The following is a 16,733-nucleotide window of genomic DNA, read 5'->3' as shown; positions in this document are numbered from 1 at the left end:
CATTCTCGTAAATCCAAAGATTTTCCTTTCAAAGGGGAAAAAATGCCTAATGCAATTACCGGTACATGGCGTCGCGTAATCGACGACAACCGCGTTCGACGAACATGTTTACAGCGATAGGCGTGCTCAAAGAATTAACAATAACATTTACTCGTACAATAAATTCGAAACAAAGAAAAAGTTGTCTCTTTTCTCTGAACTTTAACGCGATTCTCTTGTTTATATCTGCTAGTCGTATCTGCTACAATTATCTAGCATTAATAATTGTTTTATTCCGCGATAACATTTACCCGCTCCTCTATAATAAATTACAAGTTGTCTGGTCGTCGTGAGTAACCGTATATTGATATCCGATATTGATATCGACCATTCGTTTATCCTCGCGTGAACCAATGATTCTTCGTCTCGATCGAAGCGTTTCCGGATACGCGACCGCGGCGGCGTCTCGCTTTTTCCACCTGCCTATTCGCCTCCACTCGGCATTTCACTGAAATCAATTTTCACCGCTCGCATAAATTTCCATTTCTAAGATACAGGAGAAACGCGCCAACCGTATACAGCTTACGTAATTTTGTTGCATTCTACAGCTTAATCTCACGAATGGACGTTTAATCGATTCGTGATAATTCCCTGCCAATACAAAGGTGTTCCATGCGTTCGATGCGATAGGAAAATATTCCAAAAGAATAGAGAAATCGGATACGGAATATGTTAAAGCGAGAAAGTACATGCGCGAGGCATAGATGAAATATACAAATATAGCGTTACTAGATGAATGCGAAAAATTTATTACAGTCGAATCTAATCGATTGGGCGTAAATGCAGCGATTGGTGGAATGGCGTACGAATACTTTTCGCAGTCACCGCATATGGAAGAAAAATTGTAGTTATTTACGAACGTACAATGGTACGTATACCTCTTAACACGTCGATTGCCACGCGAATTTTATATAGGATAATCTACTTTTATCACTTAACTTTATCACTTGGAATATCTCGCTTGTTTTTGATAATATTAGCAAAAATGTTTCAGCAACATATTGAATTTGAAGTTTTTCCATTGGTAAACGCGTAGAGGACGTGCGAATGTCATCAATCATATATATTTTAATACGTTCGTCGATTCACCTGGACATTCTCCGCAGAAAAGGTATAAACTTGTGTATGTTGGAAAAGTATTCATTTATTTATATGGAAGAGATATTCGTTTAATATTTTAAGTTCAATTCAACATATTTAAGGAAAGACAAGAAAAGACGCGATGCGGCATTCTTGTGTTCGTCGAGTTTTTATCTTTCGTATGTTAAATATGAGAAATTAAAGTTAATATATGTGCTGGTCTGATAAGTTTTTCCATACGAATAAGTTGATACTTTTTCGACATAGATAAATTAATACTTTTTTGTAGAGAAGATGAGTGAATTTATGTATTAAAAATATATGATCCGATTTAAAAAAAAAAAAAATCGGTGACCTTTCTACGCGATGTCTTTTACGTGACCATCTACTAAAAAAACTAATCGTGTCAAATAATGTTCACCTTGAAACTATCCAACCTGTTGCCGAAACACTTTCTAGTATTATCGAAAACAAGGTGATAAAGTTAGGTGAGATAACCTGTATAACATACCTGTTTATATAACATTCCGTGGAAACCGCAATAAATCGAAATACGTCGTTATGTTTAATTATTGGAAAATATCGTATTACATTTGCACACTTTTCTCTCTCCATGTAATATAAATCGTTCACATTGTTGGCGGTCCTTTAGTCCATGAAATTTATCTTACATTAAATTATTCTAAAAAATGTAATAGCGTGGATCGCCGATAGCGAGTCCGATAACGAATAGGTGATCGTGGCAATCAACCTGTTAAACGAAACTGTTACTTCCCTGTCGAAGAAAGAAAAAAAAAAAAAAAAAAGAAAAGACTGCAAAAGAATTCACCTCCGGTGTTTTACCTGATATCGCATTTTAATGGAATGTTAAAGACCTTCGGCGCAATATCACACCGGGGAATTTTCGTTCCATTAGACTCGCTACGTTACGCAACCACGATGAGTTAATAATCCCGGTTCGTTGGAACGTGGAATATAATGTCGTCCCAACGTCGACTTAATTGTCAAGCCAGAGTGACGCATGTTGACGTTAAACCAGAAGCATTTACGTATCTCGTGTATCGTCGAAGTGTTCTATTCTTGATCGAAATTCCATGCTGTATACGTACTTGTTTTGTTTTCGAGTTTATCAGAGACGAGGAGAGACGAGAAACGAGGATAATTATGGAAACACCACAATTCAATCTATCTCGTTTAGGAAAGAAGAAAATACCGCGGTGATCGGTTAAATATACAGACCTCCTCACAGTAGTAAGAACGTCATCTCTATTTATCTCGTATTCCCTTCGTGCCACGAAGCCACGTCGAGAGCAAACGTTTCACCACCTTCCAATGAACTTCTCCTGTGGTGGTTTCTTTCTAAACATAGTCAACGCGTTTCTTAACCCTGCTATGTACGAGTATATACGCTCGTACGTGGCTGCTTGGTGATATCTAAATAGCGTTTTTCTACGGTTGTTAAACAATTCCTTAAACGATCGTTGACTCTTTCAGAATCAAATTTAACAAAAAAAGAAACCGAAAAAAATTACATTGCTCCTTGCGTATTTTTGTATATCTTCCTTCGTTGGAATTTTTTGTTCGTAAAAGACGTGAAATACGCAAAAGACAGTAAAATTACGCTAGTTATTAAAGCTACCATAGTAAAAGTAACAACCATTTCGAATATAGAGGGGAGCATAAAGACAACGTTAACAGCGAAAACATGTTATTTCCTATTAACGCGTTAATAATTAAAGCTACTTCTAGACTCGTAACGTATATCTACGGCAAACTATGCTTTAGTCTTTAGTATTAGGTTGTCCGAAAAGTTTCTTTCGTTTCATAAGGTGATAATAGATGAACAACAATTTCTGTCTCAAATATAAGATATTAAATATAATAATAATTTTATTGAATTAGGCATGATCCATTTCTACATCTGTTATTATATTCGTGCATAATTCAATAAACCAATTGTGCGTCTATTATTTCCTCATAAAACGAAAGAAACTTTTCGGACAACCTAATACTCGAGGAAATACGTAGACACATTTTTCTCCCGTACTATCGGGAACAACGCGAGTTCTATCACGCGACGTAGCCAAATCCTGGCTAACAAGTGAGAACCGAACCCTGTAACAACGCGACATGGAGCCAACCCCGTGGAGATCACGACGAAACGCGTTCATATCTCGTGGTCCTTCGTCACCAGAGAATCCATCGAGCGCGTACGATGTACGACGTAAAAATAAAGGATCCACGGTTTGACGTGGGTCCACGACTGGAACGGCCGAGATCGATAATACTTGTCGGCCAACCCCCGTTGGTCCAGCCTCTCCGTTTCCCCGGCGCGACTGACGACGTGGGCGTCTAGAAGTGCACGATCTCAGCTCCAACCAACACAGACACGCGCATTCGTACAGCTCTAACGTAGCTGTACAGGGTGTTTCGTTTGTCTTGAATCAGTTAGTAGATATTAATTTTAGTTTGCATTTGATATACGAGTTAATAAATATCTGTTGTTCTCGCTCGTTTCGGTATTTAGAGATAGAAATATTGGAAAGTGGATCTTGATTTTATTTTATATACACGATAGATATTAATATTCCTAGATATACAGTGGCTGTTGGAAATATTTGTACGTATCCTTGTCTTTCAATGGGACCGTCTTTTCCTTAGGTTGTATGGTACGTTTCATTTTCCTACTGTGAAAATCTTATAGAAAGTACTATCGCAGGATAGGAAACTTAAAATACAGTTGGATCTAATTAATTAGCACAGGAATGCAATGACGTACGAGTATCTTTTATAACCGCTGCAACAGTGTTTACATTTGATTTATTTTTCACAGACCTTTGCTCGCGGATTAAGCGGGACTTGCAGTTACATTTCTCTTTGCTTTACGCTCGTATTCTTCCACCCACTGAGCTTAACATCTCTCGTACTTAACATTTAGTCTTTAAACTTGACCTTTGAATGTACCGCTTATACTCCTTACTCTCTATATTTCTGCTGCTTGCGTCTATTCTCGCAATTCTTAAACATCGACGACACAGAAATCGAAACAGAAACATAAAATATGAAACTCTAACGATGTATAATATAAAGATACGATAACACAACGTAGAACTGTAAAGAACTATTTCTCTCCTGTGCTGCGTTTATAAAGAAATCGCGTAAGAATCGATGATTCTCGCTAGTCGCAAGTCACGATGATCGTCGTCGTCGTAAATCGACTTTGACCCGACACGATTTTTTCCTTCCGATAGAAACAATTACGGTATGAAGGAGTTTAATATGGACGAAACACCCTGTATATAGAGGCGGATCGTACGGGCAAATACAACGTAACATTCAGGTTGGCCTGTTCATTCAATGACACCCACGCGTTCTTCGCGGTGACGTCATTGGAAGCGTTAGAGGGTGAGAAGGGGAAAATCGAGGTGGAAGGATCTGGGCCAACCACCCATCCTCCGTTTTCTACCCTTCTCCACGCTCCTTTCCTTTTTCTCTTCCATTCATCCTGCCTATCTTTTATCTACATTTTCATCATTTTCGTTTCTTTTCCTCCCATTCTTCGATCTCCACTCTTATCGTACCACGTTACGCTTTCTTCCTTTTGTCTTCCACCGTTTCCTGCGTTCTCCACGACTTGCCCCTTTTCTATCTTCTACATCGTTCACGTTACATTTTAGTTTTTCGTTATTGTCCACTCGGCAGATATTCTCGTTTTTTTCGTTTCTTCCTTTGTTAATAAAATTCCATTCACCCGTCTGTTCCCCTGCTTCTCTTTTCTGTTACCTTTTACTCTGTTTCTCTCCCATTAGCTTCCGTTTTTCCATCTTTTCATCGGTTCTGTCTCGTTCAAACCGTTCTCCGTATTCTCCCGCCTCCGCTTTCCCTTGTTTCCAACCTTTTCTACTTCACTCGTCTGCCTTTTGCTTATTTTCTTTCTTCCTCGCGCCGTATTTTCCCCTTTCTCTCAAACCGTTTCTATCTGGAGTGGTTAATGGTCGATCGGAGTTCAAGCGTCAACGAGCCACGTCGTTTTTCCAATCGATTTCACCGCGGCTACTGTTGTTCTCGTTGAACCGGGCAACAAGCGTTTGACGAGGGTTCCTGAAACTCTTCTACTTTGTCTTCTCTATGGTCGTTGGGTAGTAACGACGTGTATGGAAAGATTGGTTTCATACGAGGTGTTTCGATTGTCCAAAGGATAGATGAAAAGGTTGAGTTATGGCTCATGAATGGTGACGTAACGATAGTAAAAATGAGGGTCTCGCTCGATTATATTTCTGGCGTTATAGAATCAGTGATGTTTGAAATTTTGACACAGGAGGAAGTAGAAAGTGGACTTCAAAAGAAAAAAAAAAAAACGTCGTATAATTGAATTTAATTTGGAGCAAGAAAAGTTGCAAATATCCGGAGAAAATATATTGGGTTGGCAACTAAGTGATTGCGGATTTTGTCAATGCCACCTAATGACAAAATCCGCAATCACTTAGTTGCCAACCAATAATTGAAAGAGAATAAATCTCTGATACTTTTCGAAACTAGAAACTTCGCTTCGAAATAAAGAAGATTATAGATCTGTACGTCTGTAAATTGTTATTTGTGGAGTAGGTTTGTTCTCTTTTCCATGTTTTGTTGATAAAAATGCAAGTGAAGTGAAAAATTTCATATTATCAGTGCCTCTGTCGAATGAATTAAAAAATAAAAAATTAGGAACTAGAAGAATGAAGAACTGAACAGAGAAACTAGAGAAAAATATGTATTCAAAGGAAAGTAAATAATTTTGAAGAATTAAATCACAAATGATATTCGCGATTCTCGAATTATACAATTTTTCTAATTAATATCGCAGTGACTGAAGCTCGTTAAACTTTTCTAATATATGTAAATATTAAAAAAAATCGATAATAATCGAAACAAGTGCTTGGCCTTTAAATAGCAGTTTATGCTAAAAATATTCCTCCTCTAGCTGACAAAACTCTAAATCGCGTTTACTTAAAATTCAACAACGGACTATAGAAACAAAGTACTTCTTTGAATTTCAAGTGAACGAACAAAATGGTGTGTCGTTCCGTGAGCTATAATTTTTATTATCTCGGAATAAACGTATCGCGGTCGCGCGATATCGGAACAAGGCAAGACGATGGAATAGGAGCCACGAGTTCAACCTTGAGATTGATTAAACGTTTCACGAGGTTTTAACTTGGAATTACGTAATTCTGGCGAAAAGTACGAGAAGATACCGACGTCAGAACAAGGGGGATGAAAGCGTTCGAGAGAATAAGCGAACACTCTCGTCGATACGACGAGAAAATTTCATGGTAACTGCGTTACTACTCTATCGAAACTGTATCGAACAAGCTGCAAGTGACAGAAATTCAAATAGACTCGTGATTCTCCACGATCGTACTTCGAATCGAAGAAAACTTCAAAATGATACACGTCGTATATTTGAAGACTATCAGGTTCTGGATGTCTTGAAATCGAAAGGCAAAAGGAATTTTTAATTTAAATTATAAAGGCGAAACTTTCTTGTTTCTTCTTCTCATTCGAACACTTTGTACGAGGAATATCAGTAGATTTGTTTTATTTTATAACGCGACGATGAAATTTCTTCGTTTTTTCTTCCTAATTAAGATAAACGCGGCGATTACACGGAGGTTTCAAATGGACGATGAATCATAGATAGATGTTCTCAAACGTTCTCGATAATTCTCGAACAGAATGGACAGCGAACAGACATCTGACGTACAGATGGATGTCAATTAAAACGAAACGTCAGCCAAGTTTTTATAAAGGGCTTTTGTTTAGAGCAGGAATGACTAAGACGTTTGGTCACTACCGAAATTAATATCAAAGAGGAAAAAGTTTTGATCGTAATAAAGTGTCTGGTCGATTAACTTGGACGTTTTTCAATCCCAGCGTGTCGCATAATTTTACTTTCATTCTCCGATGATATTCATGATATTCATGAGATAATGAAAAACAAATGTATTCAAATCCTCGGTAATAGTTTCTGTAACAATAATTAGAATATTATAAATATTTATACTCATCGAGTGTATATAATAGTGTAGTAGTACAGTATAATAATTATTAACATTCGATGCATAACGTAATGAACATAAAAATTAATTGCGCTACTATCGATTGCCATCGTCGAATTTTTATATTTTCATCTTACTCTCGATTAGGCGAACGAAAAGAATTCGTTACGTTTCCAGAGGATTTTTAACGTGGAAACGAGAAATCACGCGTATACCACTGACACGTTTCTCTCGTATTTTGTCCAAATTAAAGATATTTTTTAACGCTAGAAAATATGATCGAGTGACGCAAAGAACAAAATTAAATACACCCACAAATTCTTGCGATACCTATGACGTATGTAATATTTACCACCAAATTTATTAATCTCTCGTAACATTCAACCTACGCAACATACATAGCAATATTTACTCGTAACTTAGTCTGCCTATTACTCGCGATACTACAACAAAAATCGAACCAGCCAGCATCAAACAAACGTTCATTTGCTGATACGCGCGATGATCGGACTCGTACGGAGGCAGAGCTCGGCGTCGATAGCTGCGTGGTAGCTTTGTGCTGCCCTCCTGGTACACTCAGGACGTCGCTACCGCTGCTGTTGATGGTGGTGTCGCCGCCACCGCCACCGCCACCGCCACCGCCGCCGCCAGTCTTCCTCGTACGCCTTTCACCGCGCTGTTCGCTCAGTTCGCTGTTGCCTCTCATCAGCTGCGGATCTGCTCGCTTAAGCGGAGCCCGTTCGCGACGTTTCGCTCTCCGTTTGTGCCGCGCGCGTACACTTGCTACAGTTTCGCTCCAAAAAGCTTTCGATATAAAAACTCATCTTCCCTTTCTCGTGTTAGTAAATAAATAAAATATCTAAACATATATATAATTTAGCAAATAAAGAAAGAAATAATCGAAGTTGAATCGAGATATATCTAAATAGAAGAAAAGTGACTTAGACGTTGTTGAAGCCAAATCTTGTTGAGTGAATTACAGTGAATCTCGACATCGAAACTGAAGAGAACAGAGCCACGCAACGACGTCGAGCGGTTGTTCTTCATGGTAAGCGGTTGGATTGTTCGATGAAATGGGAAAACGGAAGGCAAAGGCCGGCCCCGTGCTCCACAGGTGGTAGTTCGATTATTTCGTGATCGTTGTTCACGATCAAAGCTTCGCCGAAGAGTGCACCCTGGTCGAGTGAAAGTAGCTTGATCTGGTCAGCCGGCTGATCCTCGGTAAATCCGTAGCCGTTAACATAATCGTTGCAATACGTTTGGGTGGTCGTGGCTCGAGTTATGGCAGTGAAGATGTCAGTTTCTACGGTTCCGTGCGGCTTTTTTCTAATTATCCATGGAAATAGATGACACGGTGAACGAATAGAATTGTTAGAAAGATACGTCAAAATTTTCGTCGATCTCGTTGCTGGTGAACGATTTGCTTAAATTGCAAATTCAGTGGAACGATCGTTCTTCCTTTACTGTCCACGTTGGACTATTTCAATTGATCGGATATAAAATATAAGAGAACATAAAAAGAATTATTATTCATTGAATCGAACGTACTAAAAGGATACATTAAAAAGCCCACATCAGAGAGCCATTCCTTGATTGAAAAATGCTGGCGGTTGGAATTAAAATGTGTGACGCAACGCAATCGCTATCGTTGCTAGTAGGAAGAAAGCGATAACGATATCTGCCAGATTAACAGCCGCTCTTATCCGTTTCCATTCCGAATAAGTGATACCAAAAATAAAAAGTATTATCGAAGCACACGCTCGTGTCTCCATTCTTAAAACAACTGTGGGGTGTTCTTGCTTTCCCTAGAAAGGCAGAGAATCGTCGTTATTATCTGTATCGGCGTTCATAGCTGTAAGCGTGGTATAATAGTTAGTTATTCCGTCGCAGATAGGAAACATCGCGAAGTGGATGGAAAAACGTGACGCAACTGGACTGGTAATCGAGCGTGAGGCAATTAACTAACGAAGTTACCGTGATTATGCGTTGTCGTTCCCAAGTGCACGGTGAGAAAGAACGATCATGGAAAAGAGAGCAAAAACGTAGGCTGCAAGCGACTTCTGGTTCGACGAGGAATTTCAATTTAACGACCGGTTTTATCGTCCGGTCGATTAATATCGAAGCTGCTGCAGCTTGCCGATAAGCTTAACGACGTTGCTTAGCCCCGGAGATCGACGAAGGCCCACGCTGCGCTATCCGCCAATGAAATAACGATAATTAAACGACATGTCGCGACCGTGAACGAGTGGAGGAACGAACTCTGACTGGTAGCCCTGTTGCTCCACCGATCGAGTTCCCTTCCAATCTATAGCTGGCACTCGAGTTCACCTCGCTGTTTACCTTCAACAGCTGACTGTGTCCAATGGCGTCGACCTGACCAATCATACACACTCATACGTGATCGATATTTCGAAATTGATTTTTTAAACGACCGAGGATCTTGCGTAGATTGGTCAGGATGTTTTCGAATTTGTTTTTGAGGTATTTTGGGGATTAGGGACATTCTCGTGATTCTTTGAAAGACTCTTTGATAAATAAGAAATTTTGTCGGGTAGAACAATTTTTGAGAATCTTTGGAAATGGTTTCGCTTGGAATATCAGGACGTTTGCGATGGTCACGCGATTACTTTAACGTTAAGGTGTTTTCACGTGGAAGAATAGTTTGAAACGTTTTAGAGTTCTTCGTGAGCTTTCGAGATAGCGTGGAACTTTTCAGATTCTGTTGCAGTAAGCTACGAAATCGTTGGGAATATTTAAAAATACCAAAGGCTCTTATGGCATGTCACGCAACGTTTCAACATATTTTAAGCCACGCTCCAATACCAAAAGAACCTTCGAAATTCCAAGGATTTTGAAACTTGAAATTTCTACGACGTTACAGAACATTTTGGAATACTAAAAGAAGCTTCTCGAAATATCTTATGATAGTGGAGGATCTTTCAAAATCGTTTAAAACATTACGAAATCGTTGATAGTATTTCGAAATAAAAGAAATACAAGAAATCTTTTGAAATATCGAGAATTTATTTTTAACTTTAGCTTGAAGCTTCCGTCAAAAAGCAGACCATCGAATAGAACGCTTCTTCGTCTGAACCTTTTAAGCAACGACTTAATTTTCTTAAAGAGATATCATCGAAGAAGAATGGGCGAGAAGTTTGAATAGCTTGTGCACGCTACCCGGACGTAACCTCGTGGCATTTCTAAACGTGAACATCTAACTCGCAGATACGAAGACATTCTCGAAGGGCGCGTTTGGTAACGACAGAATGTTAAACTTATCGATTTAGACGCTCCTTCAAGAACTTCTCATTGGTTAGGAATTTTGTAGCAATTAGTTAGTAAATCGTTTGTTGAGTATCGAAACTGTTTATCTGTTTTGCGGCAAGGTTCTTCGATTGATTTATGAAGATTTTCATCGATAATCGTCGATTAAAAGTGGCCGTCTATCAGATTAAAATCACTGGGACGATACTTCGTGTTTATCATCTAGAACGATATAGTTCTGAATCTTTCATTGGGTAAACGTTGTATTATCATATTCATTATAGATTTTTGTTCTAAATATATTTTAATATTTTTATAAGGAGAAGACTAGAAATTCTTCTCACACTGGGAAATAGTTTCTAAGCAGTTCTAGTGATCGGAATATTTATAATTTTAATTTCTATATTTTTTTACTGCGCTATCTACATTTCCATACTTTTAAATTTTTATATTCATAATCTATCCTCCTTTTTTTTTTTACGTGGGAATATCCTCATGGATTCTCCGCCGCTTCTGAAAGGCGGCGAGGTGGTGTCGGACTTTACCGACTAAAACCCTACGGTGGTCTACTTGACGTTCAAAAGGGATACCCTGGGACCTCTTTCGAATTACTGTCAAAATACTTCTGTGTCTTCTCCCATTCTGGGGGAGTCGTTCCTAGATTGGCTCGGGCATTGGGAGGAACCACTCCTCTCAACGCTATTCCCTGGGCCGTCGTCCAAATCTGAGGAGAATTCGTAATCTATTCTATACACGTTTCATTTCCATTCCTCGCTAGACGTCTTAGGATATTACTGTTTCGACCACTCGCGGAGAGACGCGATCGCGAGATAGCACGTCAGCGTGAGTCGTAAATTCCCGTTACGTAAATTCCCGATAATCGACGCCACGAAATGATCGATCCCCTATTAGGATAATAGGGGTGGTTCGATTGAGGTTACACTGAATGAACAGGTATAACTTAATGTTTATTCCAACAACCTTGTAAAGAAGATAATTATACTGGTGCGTATGCACGAGTTAAGTAAGTGATTGATTTAATTATAGAAACCCGATGATGACATGTTGACTATTCCAAAGATGAAGAATAAGTAAGGTAAAGTAACGATGCTGTATCGGAGAAAAGCTCTAGTCGTGGGTGTGTCTAACGCAAGGGACCATCGGATTTGTTGATGACAATTTTGGTCAGGAAAGTGAGGGCAGTATACATTGCTTCTGATTGGATAAACGAAGGTTAGTGGACTAGGAAGATCTTAGCCGCCCTCGATAGAAAGTTGCTAGTGGGAAGCATCGTATGTGAGAAAAACTAACTGTCCCGTGTCAAGCCGCAGCAGACAATACTCTTTAGAAGGCGATTTAAAAAAAGGATATTTGTTCGGTCTGAAAGACCTTAGCTAGCAAATTCCTGAGATGTATGATGGGTCCTTGAGATTATTGAGGGTACGCAGTAAGGAAGAGCGGACATCTGGTTCCCATCTTGCCCGCGGTGTGTGGCCTGGTCTAGGTAGAGGGTCGCCCGACCTAACAATTACATTCGCTCCAAAATTGAAAAAGATCAAGTAAACGTAATCGAGACATGGAGAAATGATATTTATATGAGAAAGAAAGCATAAGCTACTAATATAAATAATAGATTTTATTAAAAATAAGGTATACAGTGTATATACTAAATATTACGTGCACGATATTAAGAGTTATCTTGTGTATTTCACATAAAACAAAACATATTGTAGTATCTTACTATTACAATTAGTTTACTTACAATAAATGAATTGTACAGGTGTTGATTAAATAGGAAACGATGGTTGTTTAACGCGAACTAAACGCAACAACGTGTTACAATTTAAACAACTAAATAGTTAATTCGCAATTCTCGTCACCACGGATCCAACACTCTCTCACTGACTTCTCGATTCAAACTCTCTGAATTCTCAACTAACGCTCTCCGACTTCTCCACTGATACTGACTGTTAATTCGTCTATGTCCCTTAACATCTCTTTGTCTCTTGTCTTAACCCCATCACACACGTGTTCCGCAATCGCTCGTGGCTAGGTTACGTTGGCCATTTCCACGAAACTATCCGATTGAAGGATCGACGACACATTGATGGGCCTGTCGGCACCTCGGCTTTCTCGCGATACTGTTTATGATTCACCCGATATCTCCTTTTGTCCACAATATTACAATACAATCAACAATTTCACTTTACTTCGATCATCCAATGTAATATAATCATACATATCCGACGGTATCCATTTAAGAAGGAACATAACGTACAATCTCAATACGATTGTAACCGAATGCGGAAATGCCATGGTTAATAACATCTCCCTTTTCTTTTCCGTTACAGTGTGGCTCCCTGGAGATCGGCGAGGAACGCCAGCGTCGGGTCGCTATGATGGAGTCCCTGTGCCAGGTGAACGGCACGAAGAGCAACGGAGGCAACGACAACAGCGCGAACAATGGCAACAACAACAACCACAACTCAGACTGTCCGGATCCGCAGCAGAGGCTGGCTGTGCTCAGTTTCGAGCAAGTTAGACGATTGAATGATGTGATGAACGAGGTGGTGTGCATCCACGGTCGTGGTAACTTTCCTACTTTGGAAGTCAGATTGAGAGACCTGGTTACCGTGGTCCGTAGCAAATTAGAGTCTGACCCGAGCAACGGTGGTGCAGGTATGAGGGTACGGGACATCAGATTGAACGGCGGCGCGGCTTCTCACGTTCTGGCCACCGAGTCGCAACCATACAATGACCTGGACTTGATATTTGCCGTGGAATTGTCGAGCGGGCGAAACTACGACAAGGTGAAGGCCGCGGTGCTTGGCTCGTTATTCGATCTGCTGCCAGAAGGTGTCAGCCGTAAACGTATCACCACGTGCAGCTTGAAAGAGGCGTACGTGAGCAAAATGGTGAAAGTGAATAACGACGGAGACCGGTGGTCCTTGATTTCCCTTGGGAACTCACGAGGTCACAGGAACGTCGAACTGAAGTTCGTCGACTCGATGAGGCGGCAGTTCGAGTTCTCGGTCGACTCGTTCCAGATCGTGCTCGACTCGCTGCTCCTGTTCTACGAGTGCAGCAAGCTACCAATTGGCGAGAACTTCTACCCAACCGTGGTCGGTGAATCGGTGTACGGTGATTTCCAGGAGGCGTTATACCATCTTCACAAAAAACTGATCTCGACGAGGCATCCGGAAGAGATCCGCGGCGGCGGCCTGCTCAAATACTGCAATCTCCTGGTTAAGATGTACAAACCCTCTCAGCCTGACTATATAAAAACCCTCGAGCGATACATGTGCTCGAGATTCTTCATCGATTTCCCGGACATCAGCCAGCAACGGGCCAAACTCGAGAACTACCTGTGGAACCACTTCGTCGGTCCCGAGGAGGAAGCCCTCAAGTACCAGTACCTGATGTTGCTTCACAGCGTGGTGGAAGAGTCCACCGTATGCCTGATGGGTCACGAGAGACGACAGACCCTAGCTCTCATCGAGAACCTTGCGTATCAGGTGTTCTGCCAGGAGCAACAGCAACGATTGACGAATCATCAGCAGGCACCTCCTGGACCGCCCACCACATACGTTTACGCGAACGGTTACTATTACGCTCCAGTGATACCCACCGCGTGCTACACGTGCACGTGCAACTCGTGGATGGCGTGCTCGTCGTGATGCGACATCGACGCCAACGCCATCGTCGCCACTAGCACCGCCATCAACACCGCTACGACCACCACCGGCACGATCACCGATGTCCGCGATAACTCTATGATCTTTATTGACCACGGAACCATCGACGAGCCTCTGCTTACCGACCAGGGGGGCAATCGTCCTCAACCAGGTTACGATCGACGTAATTCGGATCGTCGTGGTTCGTGTTTATCCAACAATCTCGAGAAAGACGCTTGTCGATCATTGATCGTTCACGACAGCGGGTCAAAGGAGCAAAATCGTTTGCTCCTCAGTTGACGCTTGGACACGCGTCGAACATCGAACACCGACCGAACCAGAGTGTGACGTAGACGAGAAAGATTCTCGTCGGAATAAAACGGAGGAAGATAAAACCCGCGGTGATCGATTCGCCAAATGGATCGTGGGAGGACGGTGTTTATCGTTCGAGAGGGTTGGTGACAGTGAACAAAAACAACAAAAACGAAAGAAACAGCTTCGCGGAAGACTGAAGAGATCCAGGAGAAGATCAAATTCTAACCTAACAGCAGAAACATTTGTAATACTGCGCGTTTACGTCCCGGTGTATCTTTCTGTTTCTCCTGGACGCGTTTATTCAACTCCGGTGGACGATCAGTTGTCGCGGGAGGAAGGACCAAAACACAATGGTATTTGCTGTAAAAACGGTCGTAGGGGATCAACAGAGAGACTAAAGACTCCAAACGAAATAAAAAAAAAAAAAACAGAAAAAAAAACGTTGAAATAAAGAAAGATAAAGAAACCAAGCGGAACGAATATATAGAAGAAGTAACAAAAAATGAATGTGTTGTGCCTAACGAATTCGAACGGATGGTGGAGAGAAACGGAAACCGCAATTGCGCACGCGCGGTGAAAACATGCGATGAATATACCCGGTAAACTATTATACTATTGTCGGTGCGCGCGTCGATGAAACGAGACGGACGCATATATGAGTCGCAACAGTGGCGCGAGAGAGACAGAGACTGTGCGCGCGTTGAGAAAAGAACACACACGCTTTTCAGAGTCCCCGGGAGGACGGTAGCGCCGCCATGCGATGGCGTCGGTTCACTAAGTGATACCGTATGGAACCGGAAGGAGGGAAGTCAATTTCGAAGGCGGAGGAACGACGACGAAACGGAATCGGAAGCTGTACGGAGAACAATACCGAGGAGTTCGAAAGAAAGGAAAGAGAAGAAGAAAAAACGCCGACGACGAGGGAGAACAAACGAAGGGACAGAGGGCGCCTGGGATCGGATCGGAGAACGAAAGGAACGGCTGATAGATAGCGCGTACGAAGGCGTCCGTCAGCGTTCCACGGTCGCTCCTCTTTCTTTCCTCTTTTCCCAAAACGAAGAAAAAAGAAAAACAAAAAAAAAAAATGCAAAAAAAGTATATTATAACGAATGAACATATGATGTTTCGAGAAACGTGTAACTAAAGAAAAGGTAGTGGTAACACACACAGATTTCACAAAAAGTAAGCAAAAGGTAAACTCAAACAGATTAAAAATACAAAGAAACATTAACGGGCGTGGCGTTTACAAAAAAAAAGAATAATTATAAATATATAAATATATATATACTATATTTAAATATATAAATACATGTATAAAATCTATGTATAAATATTAATGTGTGGCTGTGAACACATTTCATTTAGATACTACTGTAACGTGATATATAAGATTGAGAAAAAAAAATCGAGGATGAGCGGCGCGATCGGTGCGACAACGAGAGAGTTTGTACGCGGAGAGTGTGTGAGAGAGAGAGAGAGAGAGAGAGTAAAAGGTAGAAGAGAGTAAAGGAAGGAGAAGGTGAACGAGGGGTGAGAGGCGTCTCTACTTGTTTTCTTTTCTTCTTTTTTTTTAGTTTCGCGTCAACCAGCGCTGTCACATCGCCTAGACAAAACAGACAAACAAGAACAAAAACCTAAGCAAATAAACAAAAAGAAAACATGGACACTCAAAGAAACAGAGACACCCTCATGTAACGTACATACACGCGAACACTTGGTAAACTGAGACGAATGTTGATCCAGGTAAAAAGAAGCAAACTTATCGTTTACCAAAAGACGCGCGCATAAAAACATGAGATGCTAAAACGACCATCTAGACACTCTTTCCAGTTCTAGTATTATACCAGGGAAAAAGCACCGTGACTAATCTTGGGATTCATGGAAGGATGTGTCGAAGGAGATTCGAGGTGACTAGAAGACAGAAGCCCTTCATCTTAGCCTGTATACGCGAAACTATACACATAACCACGTACAACGAGTATATGTATGAAGACTATAGGGAAAGAGATAAGTCACATTTTATTGTCGTTCGTATGGGAGCAATTTAAAAATATTTTATCAATCAGCCACATATCGAAATTGTCATCAGAATGCTTGTCAAAATGTTTCTCATATATTAGATATTAGATATCAAAGTACACACTTTTAGCTACTTTTAGCAGCCCCAAAATGAAAAAATTAATATAATCGTATTCCTCGTATCTTCCCCTATAATCTTCTTCGTATCTAATCGCATTCGTATACATTCGTAGATATATAAAAACACATACACACACACACACACACACACACACGCACGTACGTGCGATCGAGCGATCCT

General features: G+C 40.8%; 1 protein-coding gene across 3 annotated transcripts in view; it reads left to right on the top strand.

Annotated features, from left to right (window-relative positions):
- Positions 1 to 14,853, top strand: part of LOC126867893 (terminal nucleotidyltransferase 5C) — a 161,865-nt gene extending 147,012 nt beyond the window's left edge. For 2 of the 3 annotated variants that reach the window (XM_050622967.1, XM_050622969.1), the window contains exon 2: positions 12,776 to 14,853. In XM_050622967.1, the coding sequence (XP_050478924.1) occupies positions 12,776 to 14,101 (1,326 nt within the window). In that variant the 3' untranslated portion in view covers positions 14,102 to 14,853. Of the gene's footprint in view, positions 1 to 7,806; positions 8,209 to 12,775 lie in introns of those variants that run through there. The other variant, XM_050622968.1, reaches the window with a different exon arrangement.
- Positions 14,854 to 16,733: the final 1,880 nt, after the last annotated feature.

This window comes from Bombus huntii, chromosome 7 (assembly GCF_024542735.1).
Source record: "Bombus huntii isolate Logan2020A chromosome 7, iyBomHunt1.1, whole genome shotgun sequence".
In the NCBI taxonomy this organism is placed as follows: domain Eukaryota; kingdom Metazoa; phylum Arthropoda; class Insecta; order Hymenoptera; family Apidae; genus Bombus; species Bombus huntii.
The sequence above is the reverse complement of the archived record's forward strand: the minus strand, read 5'-3'. Positions and strand labels throughout refer to the sequence as shown.